Genomic DNA, 24235 nt, shown 5'->3' with positions numbered 1-24235 from the left:
TGTACAATGACTGGTATGCTATTTTTTTATTATTATTGCTTGACACAAATTTCATGATTTCAATTCAATTTTTGTGATTTGATTCCGATCTTGATTCAATATCTATTCACTTTGATAAATATTAGCCTAGCTACAGATACATGTTAATTTTTTTCAAGAAAAAATAATCTCACCTAATGCTGTAAACATACAGAAAGCTCTGTCAGCTGGTATTATTATTATTAAAGTTTTTTTTATTATAACAACAACATTATTTAAATGATATAAGTAAACTTATAATAAATATGTAGTGCACATATTTAGTAAAATACTCCTCTCATTAAGGGCTTTTTTTAGGTAAATGTTATGTAAATGGAAAAATGTCAAATGTTATGGCCATATTATATTGTTCTCCAGCTGTTTTACTGACCTCTTTCCGCGGGTGAAAAACACCGATTGATCAGTAAATTTGTCATATTTTATTGATTCTCCCTACTATTTTTATCGTTTAAATTTTCCACTGGTCGTGTTTATCAGTAAAAACTGAGAGACCCACAGTTTTTGATCACGTGATTTACAAAAAATAATTTCACTTTTAAGATGCGTTGTCAACATTGCAACATTACATATCCCAACAGCTCCCGACAAACTCTATTATTTGAACTCAGTGAGCCATTTAACCATGTATTACTGTCTTTAGAAGGCGTTTATTTTTATACTTTGCAAAAATAAAAATATTTCAGACTTTGGGTTGCAAGTCATGACTCATTATCAGGTTTCACAGATAATTTGTTTATTCAAGCCTGAAATATTCAGCACATTCTGTTTAAAGGTCATACAATCATATATCTGAAGGAAGAAAGATGGCTCAAGTTACTTCCATAGCTGAGACTAGAACCTCTACTAACCATCAGAAGTCTGACATATACATATACTAAAAGATGAATGGGTTCCTTATGCATTTCACTTCCTAACGTCAAGTTTCAGCATTCAGTCATCGGTTTGTTATGTAAACGAGGTGAAACCCATTTCTCAGGTTTTATTTTAAGTGAATTATGAAGACTTCATGAGTATTGATCTCTGGTTAAATAAATCATATTTATCAGTCAATTCCACCATATGTAGATCCTTACAGGAATTGTTCACCCAGAAATTGGAAGTTCTGTCATTGTTTGCTCAACTTAAAGTGGGTTCAAACCTGAATTACATTCTTTTCTTCCAGCAGATCACAAAAGAAGTGATTTTGATGAAATGGTCACCTTTGACATTCAAAGACCACCTACGGACAACAAAGACTTTCTTAAAAATATATTTTTATGATCCGAAGAAAGAAAGAATGACATGAGGGTGAGTGAATGATGACAGAATTTTCATTTTTGTTAACTATCCCTTTAACAAGGTAACTTCATTGTGTTTAATTGAATTGAGTCACTGGATGAACTGTGCTGAGTTCACAGCATCAGGGTGAAATTCACTCGATCAATATCAGTAGGTCATTTAAGGCCACCTAAATGAGAATCATAAAGTTTAAATCCATCTTAAGGTTGCAGTAGTAGTCAGTTCAGGTGCTGTTAGCCTGCTCCTGTTCAAACAAAGCCATTGCTAGGTGTGATCGAGAGGCCAGCCCCTCGAGGTTACTGAGAACGCAGCGGTGATAGATGTCCTCACTGAACCGCGGGTTACATTCCCTGTGCACATACTTCTGAACAAGCGCCGGCTCGACAGCCCGAAATACGTGCAATACAGAGTAACGTACAAAGATCTCGTAGACGTCCATGCTCTCAAGCAATTCATCATTGTCCAAGATGTCAGCCGCCATCTTTGTGCGGGCAGCCATATAATCTGCATTGTAGAAGCAGGCTTCTTCAAAGACGTGGCGGTCAAAGTGGCCATCCCGCAGCGCCTCAGACGCAAACGAAGCGGCAGAAGGTTGTTGGTCGCGGTAGACCAGAGCAGGACTGTACTCTTGAAAGTGGATTGGGAAGAAGACCTGCCAATTGCTGATGGCGTTCATACGGCAGCGGTTGAGAAAGTCGGCGTTGACCTCAGTCCATACGCTGGCCAGGAAGAACAAGGTGTCGACTGGGTGCTTCTTGGAGATGATGTCCATTAGCTTGACCTGTGAGGGAACTTCAGTCTTTACACTAATCCAAGGAATCTTTACATCACCGTAACGTTTCTCTACCTCACCAATCATGGCTTTGACACCGGCAAAGACGTCTGTCTGGCTGACTCGCTGGGCATCGAAGGGGTCATATACAAACAAGAAGGTGAGTAGAGCATTGTCATGGGTATCCAGAGCATTCATGACATACATGTCAAGGAAGTTACCCACAAAGTCTTGATCGTGTGCCGTCACAGGGAGGATGACCTGTACTCGTGTTGCTTCTGTCACATATGGCATAGGGATGATCTCGACAGCACTGAGCGGCTTCAGCAGACTCACCCGTTTGGCGATGACCTGACTGTGACCCTTCTGCGTAAAAGCTTCCAGGGCCAAATCCAGCACATACTCCATGCCTCGTGTGGGATCGAAGCGTCGGTACCCGTTCAGCAGACGCCGCTTACGGAAGCGCAACTGGGGCTGATAGCGCTCGTTCAGGCGGCCCACTGCAGTCTCCAGGACTGAATTGACATCTGCCCGGTCCGCACCTCGAAGCTCACACTTTGGAGAGCTGTCAGCACATGAATAAATGTGCTCTTCAGTGAAGTATTCCCAGTTGATCACCTCAAAGCGGGTTTTGGGTCGGAAGGGTGGGTTGATTCCGATGGGCCACGTGGCTCCGGATTTGCCCTCTGGAGTGAGCTCACTTATGTTATTGATCTGTTTCTGTGGCCAAAACAACAGAACAAGTCATTGTAAGGAGCAGCAATAACATTAAAATGTCTTTGCTTTAGGCACATTATGTCTATCAATCGCTTCATTTATTATGCAGAAAGGCAAGTTTTCTCCTTGACTCAAAGACAAAGTCATCCTATCCAATCTAAAGGCAGTGGAAAAATTCATTTCAAGTTCATTTCCTGCTGTTATGTGATGCGTGATGGCTGGCTGACAGCTGCAAAAACCTTGCCCGATTATTTATACAGCATTTTTGCGCAGACATGAAATACTATGTCAAAGCTAAGTGTTTAAAAAATTACATTGGACTAAAACAGTGATGCATCTTTTTTAAATGCTTTAGTCTGAAATCTAAAATATTTGCCAAGTCAGACTAATATATACATAGATAATGTGATTGTATCATGGCTTCGTCCAGCATGTACACACATTAACCGACTACACTTGACCTTGGCATTGTGTATTTGCTCAAAAAGTCATTTACTTAAGTTTGACGGAGCTAACAGAGACATATCACATCCAAATACAGCATCCATTTAATAAAATGCAAAATTGTGCAGGTCTCAACAAGGAACAGCTTAGTCAAGATGCATGACAAGGTCATAATACATTCTCAAACTAAAGGTGCTGATCTGGATCAGGTTATTGCACATGCCTAAGGGTAACAACTGGGAACGTAACCAGCTGGCTAGAAGTTAGTATCTTATGAGAGAAATTATCTTCTAAGATGAGGTACAGTAACATACCTGTAACTGCTGAATTTGTGCATAGGTCCAGTCCAGTTCAATCTGGTTGTAGCGTTTGTGTAGGCGATACATCAGGAAAGGTTCAGAGACGGGGTGGACGGTGAAGGCGCCTTTAAACTGTGCACTGTCCTCACGCTCAGGGTCCACGTTCTTCTGCAGCTCAAAGTAACGGTAGGTCATCTCCTACATCATTTTAAAAGATCACAACAGCACTGATCATAATCCAGGTGTTAACAGATTCTCCCTCTGTGCATTGTTTTGGTCCAGATTAATAAAGAAAATAAGCCGTTGCAAATGACCAAGCACAAAACAATATTTACTTTGTTTTCACTATGAGATCATGATGTTTAAGTTCAGGAGGAGCAAATTACACTGTGGTTACTCTGACAAAAGGCTCATAGTTTATACAGTAAGTGATTAGCTTTTCATTTACATTGATTTAAAAAGCGCTCCCCCACCTGATGCTTCTCCACACAGCTAAGACCCAGGTAATCGATGATGCAGCGACCAAGCCACTCATCTGGTCTGACACTGAGGATGTCATTTCGACAAGAGTCCAGGTGGGGCTGCAGTCGGGCTAGCAGGCTACGTGACAAAAGATACCCATATCCACCATGGCAATATCGGGCACGTTCTTCACCCCCGATAAACTCCTCTGCTCGTCCCATGTACATATCCTGTCCCGCACTAAGATGATTAACCAGCTCCATGACTCTTTCAGCTTGTGTGTACGTATCATCTTGTGCAAGGTAAAACCAGTCATATTCATTGCCGTGGTGTTGGTGAAGGTGCCGTATAGTTTCATACATCAGCCAGACGGGTCGATCATCACCATGAGCAACAACAGCCATGCCGTGCGGTGCCTTTGTACTCCGTAGGCCAGTGAAAAAGAAGGTACGGTGAAAATGGTGAGCTACCGTTTTATTGACTGCTACCCCTAGCGTGTTCAGAGTGGCGCGTGAGCTCAGGATGCCCACCAGGAGCCGTTCTCGGATGCCCAGCTCTGTGTGGATGTAGCGAGTCCTGTGGCAAGCAAACAAAATATGAAACTGAACAGTTTAATTTTAGTGTTAATATACACTACTGTTCAAATGTTTTTTGTTAATTTTTTTTGTTTTTGATACAAGTGTCTTATGCTCAAAAAGCCTGCATTTGTTTGATTAAAAATACAGTAAAAACAGTAATATTTTGAAATATTATTACCTTTTAATGTAGTTTATTCCTGTGATAGCAAAGCGGAAGTTTTAGTCTTCAGTGTGACACGATCCTTCAGAAATCATTCTAAGGTGCTGTTTACACAACACCGTTTTCAACTAAAAACGAAAAACTTTTTTATGCGTTTCGGCCATTTATTTACAAGACAACAGCGTTTTGGGGTAACAATACTGTTATTGTCTGATTTGTCTCTGTGTAAACTACAAAAATGCGAATTTGTGAAAACAGTGATGTCATGCGCATACGTGTTGCGTAACGCGTGTTTAGTCTGTATTTCTTTACAAAGTGACATTGGCAACTACACGCCTGGCATGCATAATACAACGATTTCAGCCGTTTTCTTGGATCTGAGTGAACGGGATTGTTTTGACAACGTTATTGTCAGTATGCAAAAAAAGTAAAGGAAAACGTTTTCATTTTTAGTACATCGTTGTCGTGTAAACATACCCTAATATCCTGATTTTGTGCTCAAGAAACATTTCTTATTATTATCAATGTTGCAAACGGTTGCGCTGCTTAATTATATATATATATATATATATATATATACACACACACACACATAGATCTCTATCCCATCACTCTTGGCCAAAACCTTTTCAGAGACTAAGCCAATTACACAACTGAGTGAGACAAATGAGGGATAGCTACTATGATCTCTAAAGTGAACTGTTTCAATGACCTTTACCTCTGCTATGGCACCCTATTGTCACCATAATTATTTATAAAGCTGTAATATTTTACTGGTGAAATGAGGATAATGGCACCGGTACCAACTGAAACTCACTTCATTTCACTGTATTAAATGTAACAATAAAATTTCTACTTTAAATGCTGCATATTATTATTTTATTTTTATTTATTTTTTAATTGGTAACATTTTACTTTAAGGTTTTTACAATAAGATTTCCTCATAATGGAAAAAGTAGAATGTGCTCAACTCAAAAAAAATGTAAACAGGAAGTTGCTACTCTAATAGAAGTAGTGACAAGTAAAAGTAAAGACAATTGTGGAGATCAGCTGACATGCCCAATAATCAGTATCCAAAATCATTTTGTAATTAATTATATTTTATTATTATTAATGCCCTTCTATTTATGCTAAGTTGTTTTGTGATCTAAATTGTTGCCAATATTTTTTAAATTTTTGGGATGGAAAAAAACAGGTCCTTTCTTATTCTTTTATCTTATCTCATTTAACTGATGTTTCAGTCCTGTAACATTTTGACTATTTCTAAGGGTAATGGCATGGCTCCCCTGCATCCAAGAAGAGTGTTTGAATATAAGAGATTCTATGTCGGCGGCTTCACAGAGTGGTGAAGAATTCAGCTCTGAGAGAAGCACAGAGGAGATGTGAAAAATACTTACCTGAGACCTTACTATAACCTTAACCTTAACATGAGCCAAATGAAATTTAAAATAATTTTGGATTGCAACACTCATAAGTGTTACCAAAATTAATAATAATAATAATAAATTATTTTAGATCTACGTAGTTAAGCCAAGCTCATTGCAATTTTACATTATGACGTTCTGTTCTTATACTGATACCTAGTTTAATTTGAGAATGATTTATACATATTAACTAAAATAATCTTTTATAACTGAGATTTCAGTCTAATCTGAGAAATGAAACCAAGCTGAACTGACATTTGAAGACTCACCTGAGAACTTTCTTGTGTGGTTTGTTGGGGTCCTTGTGATAAGGCACAATACGAGGCTGGAAGTCCTCATTCCCATCCCCATCTTGGCCATCCTGGAGATCCCTGATATGACTGCTGTGTATGAGTCTCCCATTTCCCAGTTCATCTCCACAAGCCTCATCGGTGTCCCCCTGTGTCCAGGACACCATCAGGAGACTGAGGCTACAGCCCAAAGAGAGGCCCAGGATGAGGGGCAGAGCAGGCCGGAAAACAGCCAGGAAAGAAGACAGGCGCATGGCGGACCAGGCAGTCTTCTGCAAGCCAGACCAGTCACTGGATGTCAAGTCTGGATAGGTCTCCTTGGAGAGCAGTTCAAGTAACAGCAAAGTCTTGATTAAAGTAGAGGCATTTCACAGCGATTCTGTAAAGGCAAATATTTGAATTCCTGACACTATTTGATCACAGTATGACTAGTCAAGTGTTGATGTCTGCACAATTAGATTAATTGGCGATGAAGACGTCAAATTACGCAGTGCAAAGGCAAACCAAAGGAGGACCAATAGTAACCAGTATAACCTGCCTCTTTACACTCAAAAGACTGACACCAGGACTTGTCTGATTTACCATCCAAATATGCAAAACCGAGGCACTACCACTCAAATTAGTACACTGTGACTGTGATCTAGCCGGACATCCTCCTGCAAGCGGTATGCGTGAGCTGTATGTATGAATACATTATTTGAGAATTACTTATACATTATTAGAAGAGAAATCACCTCCACTGGTGAAGCACAAAATGTTAGATCGCTAACAGTAGACACCATTTGCAGCCGCAACCAAGATGCAACGTTCATGCACAGTTGACCGTGGACTGAAATATGATATCAGTTCATGATATTAGCATCTAAGTTTATTTAGTCTTTTGGAGAGAATCTGCGGTTCGAAAGACAATCAATCGACAATCCTCCACGCACTATCTAGCGTAACTTAGCTGCTTTGCTTGCACACTAAAGCTGAGCAAAAATAGCAGCCACCAGCGATATTTCCCCAAAAAACATACAAATCCGAAGAAAATGCTCTCAAATGTGGATTAATTCCTGCGTCTCTTCCGATTATTTGTTGAAAAATACAAAACAGTCGCGAAATTACTTTATTGGCTTTTGCTGTAAACGTCTCCAGCATCGTCGGGCAAGTCCTACCTACGGATGTGCTCAAGAGAGGAAGATTGACTCAATGCGTTAAAACCAAACGGACCCAGGGAAACAAGCAGCACACGCACTAGAGTTCCACGTGTACACGAGTCCTACTGCAGCAGAGAGTCGCTCCAGACAGCAAGTGTTTGTCCGCGCAGTTCCCGTTATCCCATCCCGCTCCTGCACTCGTCACCGTGCTCATTCAGGCCGGGGGTGGTGGGAGACACGTCATCCACCACGAATGATAAGGTCAAGATTCAGATCATCAAATATCAAATACATGATTTCAAGGAGAGGGGAGATGATGAGTCATGATGAATTATTAAAGAATCGCTACAAATAAAATGAAAGGGAAAATGAATAACAGTTAGCTCTGGTCCTCTAATTTGATTTGTGTCAGAAAGAATTATGCTCAATTGAAAGTCAAAGTATATATTTTAAAATGTTACATTTAATTGTAACTATTTATAAGTAGCCTAACGAATAGAAATTCTTAATTTTTTAAATGAGGAATTCTGAAGGAGAGTCCTGTTATCTGACCTCTAATTTGACAATTGTGTAGCCTATTTCTTAAAGTTTACATTTTAATCAAGTTCATCTGCTGTTAGCAACCGTTATAATTAGGCTACAATGTAGTGCTTTATGTAAAAGACTTTTATCTATATTGATCTATAATAAATAATGAGAGGTAGCCTACAAAGATGAAGTGTGCAATAAAACAATTTGATTGGCTTGTTAGCTCAGTAACAGAAGAAAGAGAAAATTAAATGCACAATATCTTTGCACTTTGAATGTGTAAATTAAATTGAAAATAGTAGGTTATAGTAATCTACTTTTTGCCAACTCAATGCTATGCTACAGTTTCAATAGCTTTCAAGTAAAATAGCTACACATAGGCCTACACCAAAGTTATAGTTTTGATTCCGTTATCATTTACTCCTCGTGTCGTTCCAAATCTCATAGAAAAGATGCAATTAAAGTGAATGTTATTCTGACTTATACATCTAATTTTGTTTCACAAAAGTAAGAAAGGTAACCTGTATGAGGGTTAGGTCCAGTCATCGGCGTATTAGCCATATGGGCAAGTGCCCATGGGCACCACGTCCACGGGGGCACCACGCAAATGGTGCCCCCATTTTTTTTGTTTGTTTGTTTGTTTTTGTGGACGAGCGATCTACCGCCAGATTCACTTTACTGCGTGAGCACGCGCGTTTCATGTCAAAGCCCACATAATATGAGCGAGTGTTTTCATTAATTCGAATGGAAGTTGAGCTTTACTAGGTATTAGCAAGGACACGTTTCACACCTGAAAGTCCGCACCAAGGTTCACATTTTGATACATTTTATACTTTCAGAAAGTTTTGGTTTGGTTTCACACTGCATTTATGCGAGCGCACTAAAGAACTTTACGTGACATGCTTGCGTCCTGTCGTCGTCATCTATGTGGGCTGTATCTTGACATTGATTGGTTTGTAAATGTACGTGCGTCTGACGTCAGCGTGTTGTCAATTCCGCGGGTAACTTTGACAACATGAATGAACAGACGCATACACGGGTTTCTTGTATACAAACAATACCGGATGCGCGCGCATCCAGGGGGCAAAAAACCGCTATCTGTTATCGAGTTCTGTAAAAGAACACTACAGTGGATAAAAGTCTATTCCTGGGTCCCTCAGGATATATTAAAAGTTATATTGCATATAAATTATATATAAACTGATATTGCATATTTGTGAATTAAGATTAAAATATTGATTTTTGTTTTCAATACAATTCAGTATACACATATTCAATACAATTCAGTATATTACTACGCAGTTACAGCATATTCGTCCCAGCGTGGTGAAGCGTGGTTGGTTCGGCTCGTCTCTCCAGCAGGCGGTGATCTGATTCTGCTCTTCTTCACCAAATACGGTCAGCGCGCGCCTCTGAGTGTGCGCAGGAGCCTCGGCTGCCACTGAGAACTCAGAGAACTGCGAGCTTAGCTCCTCTCGGAAAGGTACGTCTATTCAACACCCATTTTACTTTGTTTCAACTTGCCAGTATTTTCTTGAATCTATCATTACGTGTATGAGACATAAATATAGGTTACTGTAAATGAGGTAATATTCAGCTTGTACTGTTTGTATTTGAGCTGAGATGTGGTGTATTCAGGCATTGAACGGGAATTGCTCTCATTTTAGTATGTCGCCGATGCCAACTTTTGATAAAATATACAATATATTTGATCATAATATGTATAAATATATCTTATTTATTAAAAACGCTTGATAAAGAATTATATATATATAATTATTCTTTTAAATTACTTACTAAAGTAATACTGGATTTAGAGGGCAGCAGACCCAAAACAGCAACTATGGCAAATATACCAGGGCACTACATATAAGGCTCTGGAAGACCCGTAAAAGCAAGTAACTTCAAAATACATTGAAATGTCTCAAAAACAGTAGAAAATAATCAGATGGCTTCCAGACTCACTGGATGGTATCACTGTCAAATTCATCAGTGGCACAGGAATAATTATTTCATAATGTCTCCGAAAGCAGTGATAGAGCTGTTGGTGGGAGTTAGCTGTTCTGAACTGTTGCTGACCTGCTCTTTGCTTTTGTTGATCTGTGCTGAGCTGCTGTTACAGACCCATATAAAGCTGTTATCACTGCATTTGTCCTCTTCTGAGATCTTGTCGCTGCTAACCTGTGCTGAGCTCCTGCCACTGCCCTCTGCTAAACTGGAATGGACTGTGCTTTCCTTGGAGGTCCTCTTTACCTGCACACTAGACAATGCCATGTTTTGGTTTCAATATTTTTATTTTTAAATAAATACACATAATGAAATGAAATATACACTACCATTCAGACGTTGAGATCGATACAATTTTTTAAATGTTTTTAAAAGTCTGAAAAAGTTGATTAAAAGTTGATTTGATAAAAAACAGTAATATTGTAAAATATTGTTTTCTATGTGAATAGCCTATATAGTAAAATGCATGATCAACGCTGAATTTTCAGCATCATTACTCCAGTCTTCAGTGTAACATGATCCATCAGAAATCACTATAATATGATGATCTGATGATCAACAAACATTTATGTAATAAACATTTATTTTATTTTTCAGGATTTTTTTTATCAATAGATGAATGGTGAAAATTCAGCTTTGATCACAGATATAAATGATATTTTATTGTATTATTATTTTAAATTGTAATAATATTTCATAAAATTACTGTTTTTACTGTATTTTGCATCAAATCAATGCAGGCTTGGTGAGCAGAAGAGACTCTTGAACTTTTGAACAGTAGTGTACATCCAACAGAATGATTCTAGCTTTTTTTACCAATGTAGTTTTTATCCTAAAAACAACTCGATGATTAATGTGTATTATTGTTTGTTCCAAAAGACTTGATTAAATGGATGAAACTTGTTTATTAGCTATTAAACATATAGTTTGTGACAAAACAGGCTGTCAGTCTGTGTGTTGGTGGGGATTTTTGGAGACTACCACTCGGGCGGGGTATCAAACAGCGACATCCAGCGGGTGATAGAAGTGATCGTTCTTCCAGAGTGACGTGTTGCTCAAGCAGGAAGTGAACGTGTTCGCATGTGTTTGTGTTGTTCTGGTTTGCCGCCCAGAAGCAAACTCACATTATTTACATGAGATGTCAACGTTTAATCATTTCTGATGTAAGCAACAGAGACAAATGATGTCTTCCGATACTTCTACTGTTGGAGGGATTCAGGGTTATCTCCTAAAGCTTCATGCATTACTTGGAGACGCAGAGAACAGGAATGCTGCTATAGTCTGCCATGACATTATTGGAGACTTGGGGCAGGAATGCATGATAACAAAAAATCACAATGAACTGGGTAAGAACTTTTGTGTTTATACAAAATGCAAAAACAAAATGTATTTATTCATTAATTTCATGCCTATAATTTATACTTATACGAATCAGATTACAGTGGCACATGGAGCAGACTGACAGAGATTTGTAAATCGTAATGTTATCCAGGTTAATTAATGATGAATAGCTGCATGCACATAAACTCCTATCCTATTGTTCAACAAAATAAATAATCTATGTATATAAACTCACTATTAATAGATAGATGGACAGATAGCTAGATATTTTAAATGGGATATTAAAGTACAAGAGCAGCCAGACAAAAATAAACAACTGTACCACACATAAAAAATAAATAAAAAAAAACACAACTTAATTCCCATATATATAAAAATATGTGTGTATTTGTTCAGGCAAGGGTTGAGAAAGATTTCTGCAATGAAAGATTTAGTCCTCCAACAAGCTCACAGTACAGTCATTGGTAGCTCTGAACATAGGTGATAGCTTGTTCAGTCTTATGGCAGAAAGCACAAGTGAACTTCCATAATGCACCCTTTTGCATCAAGGAAGGACCATCCTATAACTGAGGCATGCCAATGAACATTTTATGTAGCGGGTTATATATGTATTGTCCATGAAAGTCATCAGTTTGGTCATCATTCTTTTTTCAACTGCCACCTCCTCAAGTGGTTCAAGGCCAGCCCCGATGACCAAGCCTGCCTTTTTAATTATCCTGATGACAATTAATCTTGAAATATGTTCTAATGCATTTCACTTTCAGTTTTACAGACATCTTTGCTTTTTGCAAAGGAAGAGGGATTGCTTAGCTTTCTCCGAAAGTCTCTCTCTAATGAAACGGTGAGAGGGCAAATTCTAATAATTATATATGTATTATTTAATTATTGTATTATTATAAAGATATTGATCATACATTTGTCCACAGCTGCGTGATACAAGAGTGGAGATTCTCAATTTCTTAGCGGCATTTCTACAGAGAATGTCAGTCACTGTCCGAGGATGGGAGAAGAACTATGCTGTCGACCTCAAGGTACCTTCAGCAGTCGGAAAATTTCTTTCTGGTTTGGCATCACATTTTAATGTATATTTTCAAGGTTGACTAATTATATATGTCACCTTTGCAACACTAATTTGCTGTATTTTGGCACATCTCTCTGCATGGATAGGACATTTGTATGGTTGTCTACACAAAGGACAAAGCTGCAAAGTGCAGAAGCCCTGCTTTAGAGCTCCTAATCAGAGTGAGTTCTATATACACACTGTTGACCTAGTGCTGATACCAAGACATGGCAACTTGCATTTACTGCAAGTCATTTAAAAACTCACTTGAGACTGGTAGGCAACTGACTTGACATCTGCAAGGAGAACAATTTCATTTGAATATCACAATACAAAGTATCATTTAGCTTATTCTCACTTTTTAACTCTTACTTGGAGTCAGAGAATTGTGAACATGTCTGTGCTAATGAAATATTTTGTTATTCACAGACAAACCGTGTTAACACATTTCAAAAATCTCTCTAGATACTGTATCTCACGAAAGACTCCAGCATCACCAAGGATCTGAAAGTTGGGGATATGTTCAACAAATTTTATGGAGAGTTATGTCAGAAGAATAAGATACCTGATACAGGCAAGTGAAGAAATCATAAAAAAATTATGCTTATTGTGTCTGTTTACATTTTATGTAACCAAAATATGTTGGCATTGCCACCAATAGTTATCTTCAGATGACATATTATGATTGCGTGTCAGAATACAAACAAACACGTTACCACATATTTGAACATTTGAAACATCAAGTTGACTACCAACAGTGCTGGGTTGCATTTATGAACTACTTGGAGTGCTGGGTGAAGTGCACCCCAGTGAGATGGTCAACAACTCTGAAAAACTCTACAAGGCCTACCTGGGTGAACTAAAAGGACAGGTAAAGGCGTCCCATCCAGCTATGGATATGTGCTCTTATGCGCATGTATAAAATTGCCAAGTGCTAAATCAATGGTTTTCAGATGACATCTACTACAAAGGAGCCCAAACTTCCTGTTGTTGCTGGCTGTCTGAAAGGAATAACCGCTCTGATGGTGAACTTCACCAAATCAATGGAAGAAGGTGGGTGTGTTTGTGTAAATTTACTGTCCTGCACTGGTCTTAACCTAATTATACGAATATGCTCACTGTTTTGCTTTTTTTGCAGACCCGGTTACGTCAAAAGAAATCTTTGAATATGCGCTAAAGGCGATTTGTCCACAGGTAGGATTAATTAAGAGTGTTAACTTGGCAATAAAATGTAAAGCTGAATTGTTATTTTACCCTTTTGTGCAGTACATGTGCAGCTCAGTCACATTTTCCATTAAGAGCTCCCAATAAATGCACTTCTTCCTTCCTTATGTTTCTATAGACTGATATGAAACGATATGCAGTCATCTTTGGTAAGTGGAATTAGATATCAACATGTATTTTCATACCATACTGCCAATGTTGAACTCATTCCTTGTCTTTTTTTACTCTTGACAGCCGGTCTCAAACTGTTTGCTAAGCACTCTAGCCAGTTCGGCAACTGTCTCATGGATCATTACATGTCTATCTTTGATGTCATGTCCAAACTTTGTGGACATATAAATGGAGAGCTGAAAAAGAGTAGTTATACAGCACTAGAGTCTTTCCTAAAACAGGTATTTTCTATTTATTGATTATTAAATGTATAAATAGTTTCATATTATTATTATTATTATTATTTATTTGTGTTGAGAGATGTTCAACTTGGTTATGATGACCATGATCTTTTCAAACTCTACCTCTCATTGCTATAAAGGTGGCTACTCTTGTGGCAGAGAACATTGAGTTGCACAAAAGCAAGCTGAAGTTCTTCATGCAGAAGTTCTGTGCTATCATCAGGACCATGGAATCCACTAATAAAGAACTGTCCATTGCTATCAGAGGATATGGCCTGTTTGCTGCGGTTGGTATCTGGACACTTTATTAGAATAATAAGAATAGTCTATACTGTAATTAAAGTATCACAGCAAGTCCAAGTTTTATATCAGCAAAATATATCTGTTTAGTATTGCTTATTCTATTTGATCTAATTATTTTTCATTTTGCACTAATGTAATTGTTTCTATTTCAGGCTAAATGGATGTAGATTTTCTGACTGTGTTTTGTGTTTGTCTGCCTTTAGCCGTGTAAGGTGGTGTGCCCTCGGGATGTAGATCTGATGTATACAGAGCTCATTCAGCGGTGCAAGCAGATGTACCTGACTGAGTCTGACCGGGAGGATGACAATGTCTACCAGCTGCCAAGCTTCCTTGACTCCATAGCTAGTGTTCTGATACACCTTGACCGGGTAAAATACATCTCCTTTACTATGAGCTGTGAATCACATTGTAGATGATTTTATCTAGCATTTGGTTTATCTAATCCATCAAACGAGTTGGTTAATTGGCATTTTAAATCAATATTCAGTATTTAGGTAAGTATTTTTAGCCCCCTTCTCTGCTCAAAGTGGCTACTTGATCAATTTAGGATAATGAGTCAGATGAACATATGCATATTAATTAAAAAATAATAATTTCTAGATTATTTTAAGTGGTAAAGTGAGCAGGATATAGTAAAATGTAACAATGGCTTCGAAAGCGATCTATTATGGTTCTAAGCGGGGCAGCGGGTGCCTGAGCCTCCTCTACAGCACCCCACAATTTCCCAGTGTAAATCTGTGGTGAAAAATGGAACTGCAGCACTCTCTAATTTTGAGCCATTGGGGCAGATTTCACACTTATTTTCATGTTACCTTACGTAAACCCCGCTCCAGACCAAGACGATTTCAATCTGTTTCAGTGATTAGTATATTAGTCTTCATCAGATTAGTAAATAGTTGGCATATCTGTTCTTTCTGGAGTAGTTTATCAAATTATGAAAATATAATTTCTTTAAGTTAAAACGTGCTCATGGGAATAGCTTATTTATAGTATTTTTATATCATGGATAGATACACTTTTTTGGGCTTCAAATTTTCTATAGCCATTCACTCCCATTATAAAGCTTGGAAGAGCCGGGCATTTTTTTTTATATAACTCTGATTGTATTTGTCTGAAAGAAGAAGGTCATATACACCTAGGATGGCTTCAAGGTGAGTAAATCATAGGCTAATTTTCATTTTTGGGTGAACTATCCCTTTAAGGCAATTCTAAGATGGTGTGTGGTGTGTACTTAAAGCCTGTCGATTAGAGCGCCACCATCAGGCTGAATAATGCAAGGACACCAGACCTCTACCAAAAGTGTAATCTGCGTGTTCAGCGATTACAATGTAAAGCTTCAAAATGTTTATTATAAACTAGCTCGAAGACCCAGAATCTCCTCTACATAAATTTACTGTTAGGAACCACTACTGTTTGTTAACTTTAACCTCACCTAACAGATTCTATTGTAATTTCTATAACTGATTATAGATCCCTGAAGTGTACACTCCCGTGCTAGAGCGCCTCCTTGTGGTTCAGATGGACAGCTTCCCTCAGTACAGCCAGAGAATGCAGTATGCCACCTGCCGCTCCATCATCAAGGTGTTTGTTGCCATGGCAGTTCGAGGTCCTATCCTGTGGAGTTTCACTAGTTCTGTGGGTAAGGATGAGCTGGAGCTTAGCTTGCCTGATCTGATTCTAGGTTAGTTTTTACCAGCGCTCACACTCTTCATTTCTTCAACAACAGTTCACCAAGGCCTAATCAGAGTATGCTCTAAGCCGGTTCTTCAGTCAGAAGTAAGTGTTTTTCCTAAAAGTGCTGATCTTTTTGCTTTTTTGCTTCTTCTTTTTTTTAATTTATTATAATTATCATGAAATCTAAATGTCTAATTGGTACATATTTATTCACCGCCAGGAACGGAGCATTCATTCCGGTGGTTCTCAAGCTGAGGAGGATTCCACCCTGGTGCGCTCTGGGAAATGGAAAGTTCCTTCCTCTAAGGACTACCTTGACCTCTTTAAGGGGCTTCTGGACTGTGAAAACTTTAAAGTAAGAAATTAGATGTTTATTTGACGTACACAGGTTTAATTTCATTATCTAGTTAAGGTAATGGTTTAATTTGTTAGTATTTTAATGATGTATTATTGGGTTTGGATGTGACCATGTAATCATAAAAGCTGTTGAATGTGTACTCTGGTTACTTTGTTTCAGCAGATTAATCTAATATCTGAACTGATCTAATTTGTTGTGATTTTAGGACACAGGATTCATGGATGGAGCTCCAGCTGCCAAGAACTACAACCTGAGAGACATAAACCGACACTTATACGATGCACTGGTGCAGTCAGTCATGAAGATTGTGGAGAAACTTGATCTTTCAGTGCAGAAAGTCAATGCAGCAGATGAGGTAATGTTGCAGTGCTGCACATTGAATGGGTAGTAAAAATATGGGTGGTTAAAGAAACGGAGCAGAAATGAAAACATAATTTATTTTCAGTAAGTTATGTACGGGAATTCCCAATGGTTGATTTAAATGTCCATAAACCTGGAAAAACCTTGGCAATAATTTACGGTCCCCCAATTATTCCTCACTAAATGCTGCTCACAGTATTTCTGAAGACTCGCATACACTTTAACAGCATGAGACTGTAGTGCAAATTTGTGTGTGTACTAAAGCAGTACATATAAGAAACAAACTTGAAACACAAATGTTGGATGTTAACAAATGTTATGGCCAGTTTTGTAAAGTATTTCCTCTTTTTCTCAGGCCCAGAGTGAAGCAAGTGCTGGATTTATGCCTTCATCTGACCCCACAGCAAACCTGATCCCCAACAAACCCAAAGACTTTATTGCCTTTATCAACTTGGTTGAGTTTTGCAGGTGCCAAAACTTTTTTTTTCTTTTGGTAATGTCAGAAATCACACAAACAAAAAAACAACAAATCTTATTTGTGCCCTTATTTTATGAAATTGCTTACATAAGATTATTGTTATCTTCTCTATAGTGACTTATTGCCTTCAAGAAATCCTGAGTATTTTGCCCAATGGATGTACCCCCTGTGTCACGAGCTCATTCTGCAATCAATACGTTTCCCTCTGGTCAGCGGCTTTTATAAGCTCCTCTCCCTCTCAATGAGCATTGCCAAGAAAATCCACTATTTTCAGGTAATACACACTCTCCATCACATTAACTCCACAATTTAATGTGTTGATAAACCTTGACAAAACCAGTATCTTTTGCTTTTAGGACCTAAAACAAGGGCCTAAAAGTGCTGATGATGGCGGCTCCACCATGGAGAATGCCTGTTTTTCGCTCCTTGCAAAGTTTGGAAAGGAGGTGACCCTTTGACCCTTTTCGTCACTTTATTTCTGTGATAGATGCTTGAATATTGCAGTCAGCTTTCATTCATCAAAGTATTTGGTTTCAGGTCATATTGTTTTGTATGATGAATGTGATGATTTGAAGGGCAAAAGTTTTTGTTATTTCCTCAGGTTTGTGTACGTATGAAACAATATAAAGACGAGCTACTGGCTGCCTGTCTGATGTTCACCCTCTCTCTTCATCCTGACATGGTGGCTCTGGATATCAAGGCATATATACCAGCTCTGCAGGTTAGGAAAGGGAAGCAAATGTGATTAAGTAACATAAATTGAAATACATGATACATGGAATGATCATCTGTTTTCATTCTTTTGTTTGAAGGCTGCTCTGCGTCTGGGTTTGAGTCATGCTCCTCTAGCCACAGCAGCACTGGATGCTCTGGAGTCCTGGTCTTCTCTGATCCCTTCTGCCATCATGCAGCCGCACTACGCAGACATACTGCCACATTTAGATGGCTACCTCAAAACAACCAATAACTCTGGTCAGTTATTTGTAACCTCATCATATTTATCTTAAATACTGTACTGTCAAATAAATGGTCACTGGTTACTATTCTTTCTTAATATACTACTTGGATATCTAAGGGTCAGTGAGTATTATCAAATTCCTTTATTAGCTGATTGTTTTTTATTTGTTTTTAATCATTCTATTAGAACAAGATGACGGCAATATGGAAGTGACGTTTGTGTCAACGGGAAGTTCAAAAAGTTATGGAAAAGTCATGATGAGACTCCTGAAGAAATCAAAGCACTTGTCTGTGGTAATTTGATTTTTTTGCCATATTTATATTTTTTTTCTGTGTAATTGATTCTGTGATGCAACTGTGATTCTGATAATATAATATATACGTAACTACATGCACACAGTGTCCTGATGTTTCTGTGGTCTCTGTTAGGGAGATGAGTCTCCAATTGCTGCTGTGAGGCGGAGGGTGGTACGTCTGCTTGGACACTTGGGAGGACAGCTCAACAGGAGCCTTGTGACAGGTTATTTTGTTTCTGCTGCTATTAAATAAATTAGTTGTTGTCTTTTTTAAAAAGGCAGTACTTGTTAATTTTGCTTGCTTGTTTTTAAGCTTTATATATTGCATTTTCTCATATCTAACCCCAGCGGTCTCTGCGGAGGACATGATGAAGCGTTTTGTGGCATGGGACTGTGAGAAGAGGCTACGTTTTGCTGTGCCTTTTAAAGACATAAAGCCTGTGATCTACCTGGACTCCTTCCTGCCAAGGGTCACAGAGCTCGCACTGTCCTCCAGTGACAGACAAACTAAAGTAATCATAGTCAAATTTTTTTGTCATTGTTGATTAAAGTTTATTAACATTTTATTTATTCACGCAATAAATTGAGGCTGAAATTGATCATTCTGTCTGGTGTGTAGGTTGCAGCATGTGAGCTTCTGCACAGTCTGGTCATATACTTGGTGGGTAAAGGAGCCCAGATGACAGAAGACGACAAATCTGCTCCTCCCATGTACAACCTACACAGAAAAGTCTTTCCTGTTCTTCTACGCCTGGCATGTGACGTCGACCAGGTCTTTTACCTTATGTGTGCTCTTTAAATATGATGAACAGAATAAAAATTTCATTTGACAGTCAGGTTTTCTAATGTAACATGTTTTTGTCCTTTATCAGACACTGTGCAGCAGTGGTTCTCAACCTTTTTGCATCCAAGGCCAAGACATGTAGACCAAGATATTTCCTCTGTTACTTCTCCTGTAATGATGACAGAGGAACTAGAATTGTCAATGGATTAAGATAATTAACCCAGTAATGAGTCAAGAAGTTTCAGTGACGTTTTTTCAATAAAAACAGCAGTTGTTCACGGTATATTTTATTTAAAGGTTAAGTTAGATTATTTACAACAAGTTATTTATTTAATTGTTAAAAATATATACTATTATATTAAATGAATGAATGAATGAATGATTCATTAAAAAAAAAAAAATCAAGTCCTTCAAAAATCAAATCTTATAGTCCCCTTGGAAATTTGGTGAGGCCCCTTAGTGCCCCCCGACCCTCTGGTTGAGAATCACTTAAAGTTCATAGTTTCGTGTCCACATTTTGTCCACTTCAATCAGTCTCTGTCAGTCATGTGTAAGTTACACAAACATGGAAACTTTGACTACTTCTTCAGGTGACGAGGCAGCTGTTCGAACCTCTGGTGATGCAGCTTATCCACTGGTTCACTAACAACAGAAAGTTTGAGAGCCAAGACACAGTGGCGGTGCTGGAGGCCATTTTGGCAAGTAAACTCCTTCAGTAGACACACTTTATTTTATTCAAAATTGAGTTCGCCGTCTATAAACGAGGGCTGTTAATCTGTTTGGGCTGCACAGGATGGAATTGTGGATCCGTTAGACAGCACCCTCAGAGACTTCAGTGGCACCTGTATCCAGGAATTTGTCAAATGGTCCATTAAACAGACCACACCCAAACAGCAGGAGAAGAGCCCAACCAACACAAAATCTCTCTTCAAACGTATCTACAGCCTGGCCTTACACCCCAACGTCTTCAAGAGGCTTGGAGCTGCGCTTGCCTTTAACAGCATATACAGACAGTTCAGGTCAGTGTGTGATGAGCAGAAGAGCTCATTAGATGGGCTACGTACAGCCTCTCAACATTTCAGCAATATATTCTGTGCCATCTTGAGTGAATGTAAGAAATCTGTAGCGAATGAAAATGGTATTTATGCAGATGTTTATCCTAATATTGTTTTGTTTCTCAGAGAAGAGAGCTCCTTGGTGGAGCAGTTTGTTTTTGAGGTGCTGGTGGTGTTTGTTGAGAGTCTGGCTCTGGCCCACTTTGATGAAAAGTCCCTGGGTAAGACTAGACCTGTTCTCTTCATCAATACGTCCTGTTTGATGCTCATGACTATGATCTATCCTGTCATATTGTTATTTTCTACACAGGAACTGTCCAACAGTGTTGTAGTTCCCTGGATCATCTGATGAGAATTATCAAACACAAGGCAGACTCGCTCAATAAGTATACCAAGAGACGCATACCCAGGTACACACACATTTGATTAGGATATTATTCTTAACTTCCCTGAATTCACATTTGTAATGTGAGTAAAGTGAACATTATGTGTCTGTGTTGTAACAAACTGACAGACCTGCATTTTCTACTGTTTCCGCAGAGGATTCCCTCCGGACCAGTCAGTGTGCTTGTCAGATGTAGTCATGTGGCTGCTGACCCAGTGTGGAAGACCACAGACTGAGTGCCGGCACAAAAGCATGGAGCTCTTCTATGAACTTGTGCCTCTGCTGCCAGGTAACCGGCAGGATATTTAAAATGAGGGAGCAACACAGTGATTTAATTGCCATTCAGGGACTCTCCTCTTCAAAGACATTTCAATCTCCTTCTTCAGAATTTGAACATAACATGAATTGAAATGAACAACTGTAAAATATTCACTGGTAGCACAGGGATTCTTTTTGACCAATCTCAGAATTTCACTAAGCAAAAAATATGTCCAGAATTATTTACTGTGGTTTTAATTAAATGTTATAGAAAAGCTTGGTCATATAAATAGTGTAGAAATGCCTTTTGTGACTTAGGTCATTTTGCCCCTCTAGGATCGTGTTAGGATTGTATTAGAATTGCATATCAGAATGATTACTAAGATTATTGAGAAAAACATAACACTTTTTTATTCAGTATGACCACACAGTTTCTTTAAAATGTCTCTCTTTTCTTCTTTTGACAGGTAAAGCATCTCCTGCGGCGTGGCTGGATGAACAGGTGAAGCAGCGTGGTCCAGGTTTTCTCGTTTCTTGTTTGGAGGGAGGCGGCTTACTCTCCCAGCCTACTTTGAGAGAGGTTGAAGCCCCCTTCAGCATCAGAGGCACCTTGCAGTGGATGGATCTACTGCTAGCTGCTCTTGACTGCTACAGCACCTTCACAAAACTGCACTGTGTGCAACCCCAGAGAATCCTGGGTGGGTCAATCCACACGATGAATTACCTCAACTTAAGATGCATAACTAAAATCTTCTCATATCGGTGAAATAATCGGTATCTGTCGAATTATTGCTAATAGCTTCTTTGTTTCTCCCATTCCTCTCCGCATCCAGGCACTGGTGAGAAGTCCAGCTTTTTGCCAGCTGTCCGTTTCTTCCTTACAGAGCTGTCCATGCAGGACATTCAGGCTGCCAGAGCTTGCTTCAGAATAGGCAATGCAGGTCAGTCACACTTAAGCCCTCGTGAGACAGAGCAGTACAACTACAGCAAGTGCTCCATCGTTGTCCGAATGCTGGAGTTCTCCACCATGGTACTAAAGAAATGTCCACAGGATCTCTGGAAGGTAAGATTTTTGTTACTTGTATATTTCAGGGTAAACATAATAAATTGAAAAAAGGTTCAAATAGTATTTTGGGATCTTATTTACTTTTGTTCTAAGAGTCTACCTGCCAAACGCTCTAGTGAACCTACCGGAATCTACAAAGGTTAAAAAAAATACCATGCTGCTTAAACTTTTTCACTTTCTCTTTAGTTAATGGAGCAGGATTTTTTCAACACTTCCTTCTTCACACTGGTGGCGCTGACGGTGTGTGAGCCCTCTTCCATTGGGTTCAACATGGCTGATCTAGAAGTGATAACTCAGCTGCCAGAAGTGTGCGCTCCTTTGCTTAAAGTTTTGGCATCAACGCCTTACAGGACACAAGTGGAGAGCAGCATTAGGAAGAGAATAACCATACAGAGGTCTGCTTAATTTGTAGTTGGTTCATTAAATTATTCATACATAGTTATAAAGTTCTGTTTACACCTAGCTACTCCGATACGTTGCACAGTGGTGCTTAAAAGTTTAGATCCAGTTTGTATTTTTTTCCTGATTTTTTCCCTATTTTCTATCGTCTTAACGTACATTTGTAGAAAAGCTATAAACTGTGGTTACAGTTGCAGTCTTTTGGAATATTGTTGATGAAATGTTAAAAATTTTTAACTGATTTTAGTGAAGTAAATAGTTTTTATGTGTGCTTGCTTGTTCATTTATGTGTGTGTGTTAATTGTTCTGGACAGTGTGGAGGAGTTGTGTGCTATTGATCTGTATGAGGCAGACACCAGAGACAGTCATGCTAGCATGCATCTTTTACTCTCAGCCTGTAAGCAGCTTCACCAGTCTGGGCTGCTCAACTCTGTTCTGCACAGTCAGGTACACACTGATCAAATGAATGTTATTGTAATTCTGTTCAGTCTACATATTTTTGGTACATTGACTTGGGTTGGGATGTTTACAATTTCTCTGTAGGATGTTGGTTTCGGTCACTCTCTGGGCTCCAAACTTCTCACTAGTGTGTATAAAAGCATAGCTCCTGGAAACGAAAGGAAGTCTCTGCCCTCCATGGATGTTGGCAGCAGGAAATTGGCTAACAGTCTTGTGCAGTTGGCGTTCTGTTTGGGAAATCAGGTAAGTGGTTTGAATTACAGGGAAGGACTAAAGCTGGGAACACATTACAAGACTGTCAGGCCGATTATGAATGTAATTTGGTTGAGACGACTGATTATGCCCAAATAGACCGGGTCTGTCTTGTAGTGTGCAGAGTCTGACGATTCTTGCCTTATAATTTAAGAACCAGCCGTAAGACATTGAAGATCACAGAATGTTAATGTTCAACCTTGAAACCTGTCTTTTTCCCCCCCTAAACCACTCAGAGTGAACAGACGGTTGGCCTTCTGCTGAACACCATTACACTCTCCGTCCCTCTCTCTGGCAGTCTGAATCCTCACTTCCTCAGCTTCTCTCACGGAGAGTACTTCTACAGCCTCTTCCAGACATCTCTGAATACTGAGTTACTCCGCAGTGTGGAGTGCACAGTGCCGCTGCTGCTGGCTGCAGCCAACCAGAACCCCAGCATGGTGAGGCATCAAAGTAGACTGGGCTACGTTTCCTAAAAGCATTGTTAGCCTGTTTAAAATTTAGAAACCACTGGTCCCAATGGTCTATATAATCTAGCTAGATCTGTGGTGCTTTCAGGAAGTGCATCTCTGGTGAACAAAAACACCAGCAGAATAAAACTCTAGTTTCTCTGCACGTGTTGCGACTAAACCCTTGAAATTGTGTCTAACTTGGGATTATTACATGCGTTTGCTCTTGATTGGTTAGACAAATAATACAAATAAGTCCTAGATAGAACTGTTTCACCATTTTCTCCATAAGCACTGAAATTTAAAAAGTTTTCCTGTCCAACTGTCTTTTTAGGTTAGTGTGTTGCTGAACGGCATGTTGGATCATAGTTTCCGTGAGCGTTCTGTCAGAAAGTCCCAAGGCTCACAATTGGCTGAACAGGTGCTGAAGGAGTGGGATTTGCTCAGGCCATGGTGGGAGGGTCCTGCAGCCTCACCAGAGAGCAAAACTGCAGTCCTGTCATTGCTCGCCAAAGTGCTCCAGGTACCACATACTCAATCATACTTTA

At 39.0% G+C, this 24235-nt stretch overlaps 2 protein-coding genes across 8 annotated transcripts in view; one reads left to right on the top strand and one right to left on the bottom strand.

Annotated features, from left to right (window-relative positions):
* Positions 1–755: 755 nt before the first annotated feature.
* chpf2 (chondroitin polymerizing factor 2) lies at positions 756–9054 on the bottom strand. Of its 7 annotated transcripts, none has more exons than XM_077229235.1 (5): positions 8652–9054; positions 6443–6780; positions 4023–4587; positions 3565–3747; positions 756–2809 (listed from the first exon to the last, which is right to left on the bottom strand). In XM_077229235.1, the coding sequence occupies exons 2-5, from the start codon at positions 6715–6717 to the stop codon at positions 1541–1543; spliced, it is 2292 nt and encodes a 763-aa protein (XP_077085350.1). In that variant the 5' UTR covers positions 6718–6780; positions 8652–9054; the 3' UTR covers positions 756–1540. The 7 variants fall into 7 exon arrangements, with proteins under 7 accessions (XP_077085350.1, XP_077085348.1, XP_077085346.1 ...); XM_077229233.1 differs by lacking the exon at positions 8652–9054 and adding an exon at positions 7621–7816 and having other exon boundaries at positions 6443–6842; XM_077229231.1 differs by lacking the exon at positions 8652–9054 and adding an exon at positions 7198–7803 and having other exon boundaries at positions 6443–6842.
* A 2121-nt stretch (positions 9055–11175) lies between these two features.
* Positions 11176–24235, top strand: part of prkdc (protein kinase, DNA-activated, catalytic subunit) — a 36405-nt gene continuing 23345 nt past the window's right edge. The window contains exons 1-37 of the mRNA XM_077229157.1: positions 11176–11483; positions 12243–12319; positions 12405–12509; positions 12646–12720; positions 13004–13112; positions 13297–13409; positions 13492–13591; positions 13677–13732; positions 13881–13911; positions 13997–14154; positions 14295–14441; positions 14661–14825; positions 15928–16096; positions 16184–16233; positions 16352–16486; positions 16695–16844; positions 17205–17317; positions 17442–17601; positions 17684–17773; positions 17929–18048; positions 18140–18299; positions 18472–18578; positions 18714–18804; positions 18929–19092; positions 19200–19352; positions 19955–20062; positions 20157–20383; positions 20546–20640; positions 20730–20829; positions 20960–21093; positions 21530–21760; positions 21896–22125; positions 22315–22523; positions 22842–22974; positions 23071–23229; positions 23475–23678; positions 24022–24210. Coding sequence (XP_077085272.1) covers positions 11318–11483; positions 12243–12319; positions 12405–12509; positions 12646–12720; positions 13004–13112; positions 13297–13409; positions 13492–13591; positions 13677–13732; positions 13881–13911; positions 13997–14154; positions 14295–14441; positions 14661–14825; positions 15928–16096; positions 16184–16233; positions 16352–16486; positions 16695–16844; positions 17205–17317; positions 17442–17601; positions 17684–17773; positions 17929–18048; positions 18140–18299; positions 18472–18578; positions 18714–18804; positions 18929–19092; positions 19200–19352; positions 19955–20062; positions 20157–20383; positions 20546–20640; positions 20730–20829; positions 20960–21093; positions 21530–21760; positions 21896–22125; positions 22315–22523; positions 22842–22974; positions 23071–23229; positions 23475–23678; positions 24022–24210 — 4983 coding nt within the window. The 5' untranslated portion in view covers positions 11176–11317. The remainder of the gene's footprint in view (positions 11484–12242; positions 12320–12404; positions 12510–12645; positions 12721–13003; positions 13113–13296; positions 13410–13491; positions 13592–13676; positions 13733–13880; positions 13912–13996; positions 14155–14294; positions 14442–14660; positions 14826–15927; positions 16097–16183; positions 16234–16351; positions 16487–16694; positions 16845–17204; positions 17318–17441; positions 17602–17683; positions 17774–17928; positions 18049–18139; positions 18300–18471; positions 18579–18713; positions 18805–18928; positions 19093–19199; positions 19353–19954; positions 20063–20156; positions 20384–20545; positions 20641–20729; positions 20830–20959; positions 21094–21529; positions 21761–21895; positions 22126–22314; positions 22524–22841; positions 22975–23070; positions 23230–23474; positions 23679–24021; positions 24211–24235) is intronic.

Source organism: Siphateles boraxobius, unplaced genomic scaffold (assembly GCF_051911475.1).
Source record: "Siphateles boraxobius isolate OS27281-9 unplaced genomic scaffold, OSU_SipBor_1 130, whole genome shotgun sequence".
In the NCBI taxonomy this organism is placed as follows: Eukaryota; Metazoa; Chordata; class Actinopteri; order Cypriniformes; family Leuciscidae; genus Siphateles; species Siphateles boraxobius.
This window is presented reverse-complemented; position numbering and strand designations above follow the sequence as displayed.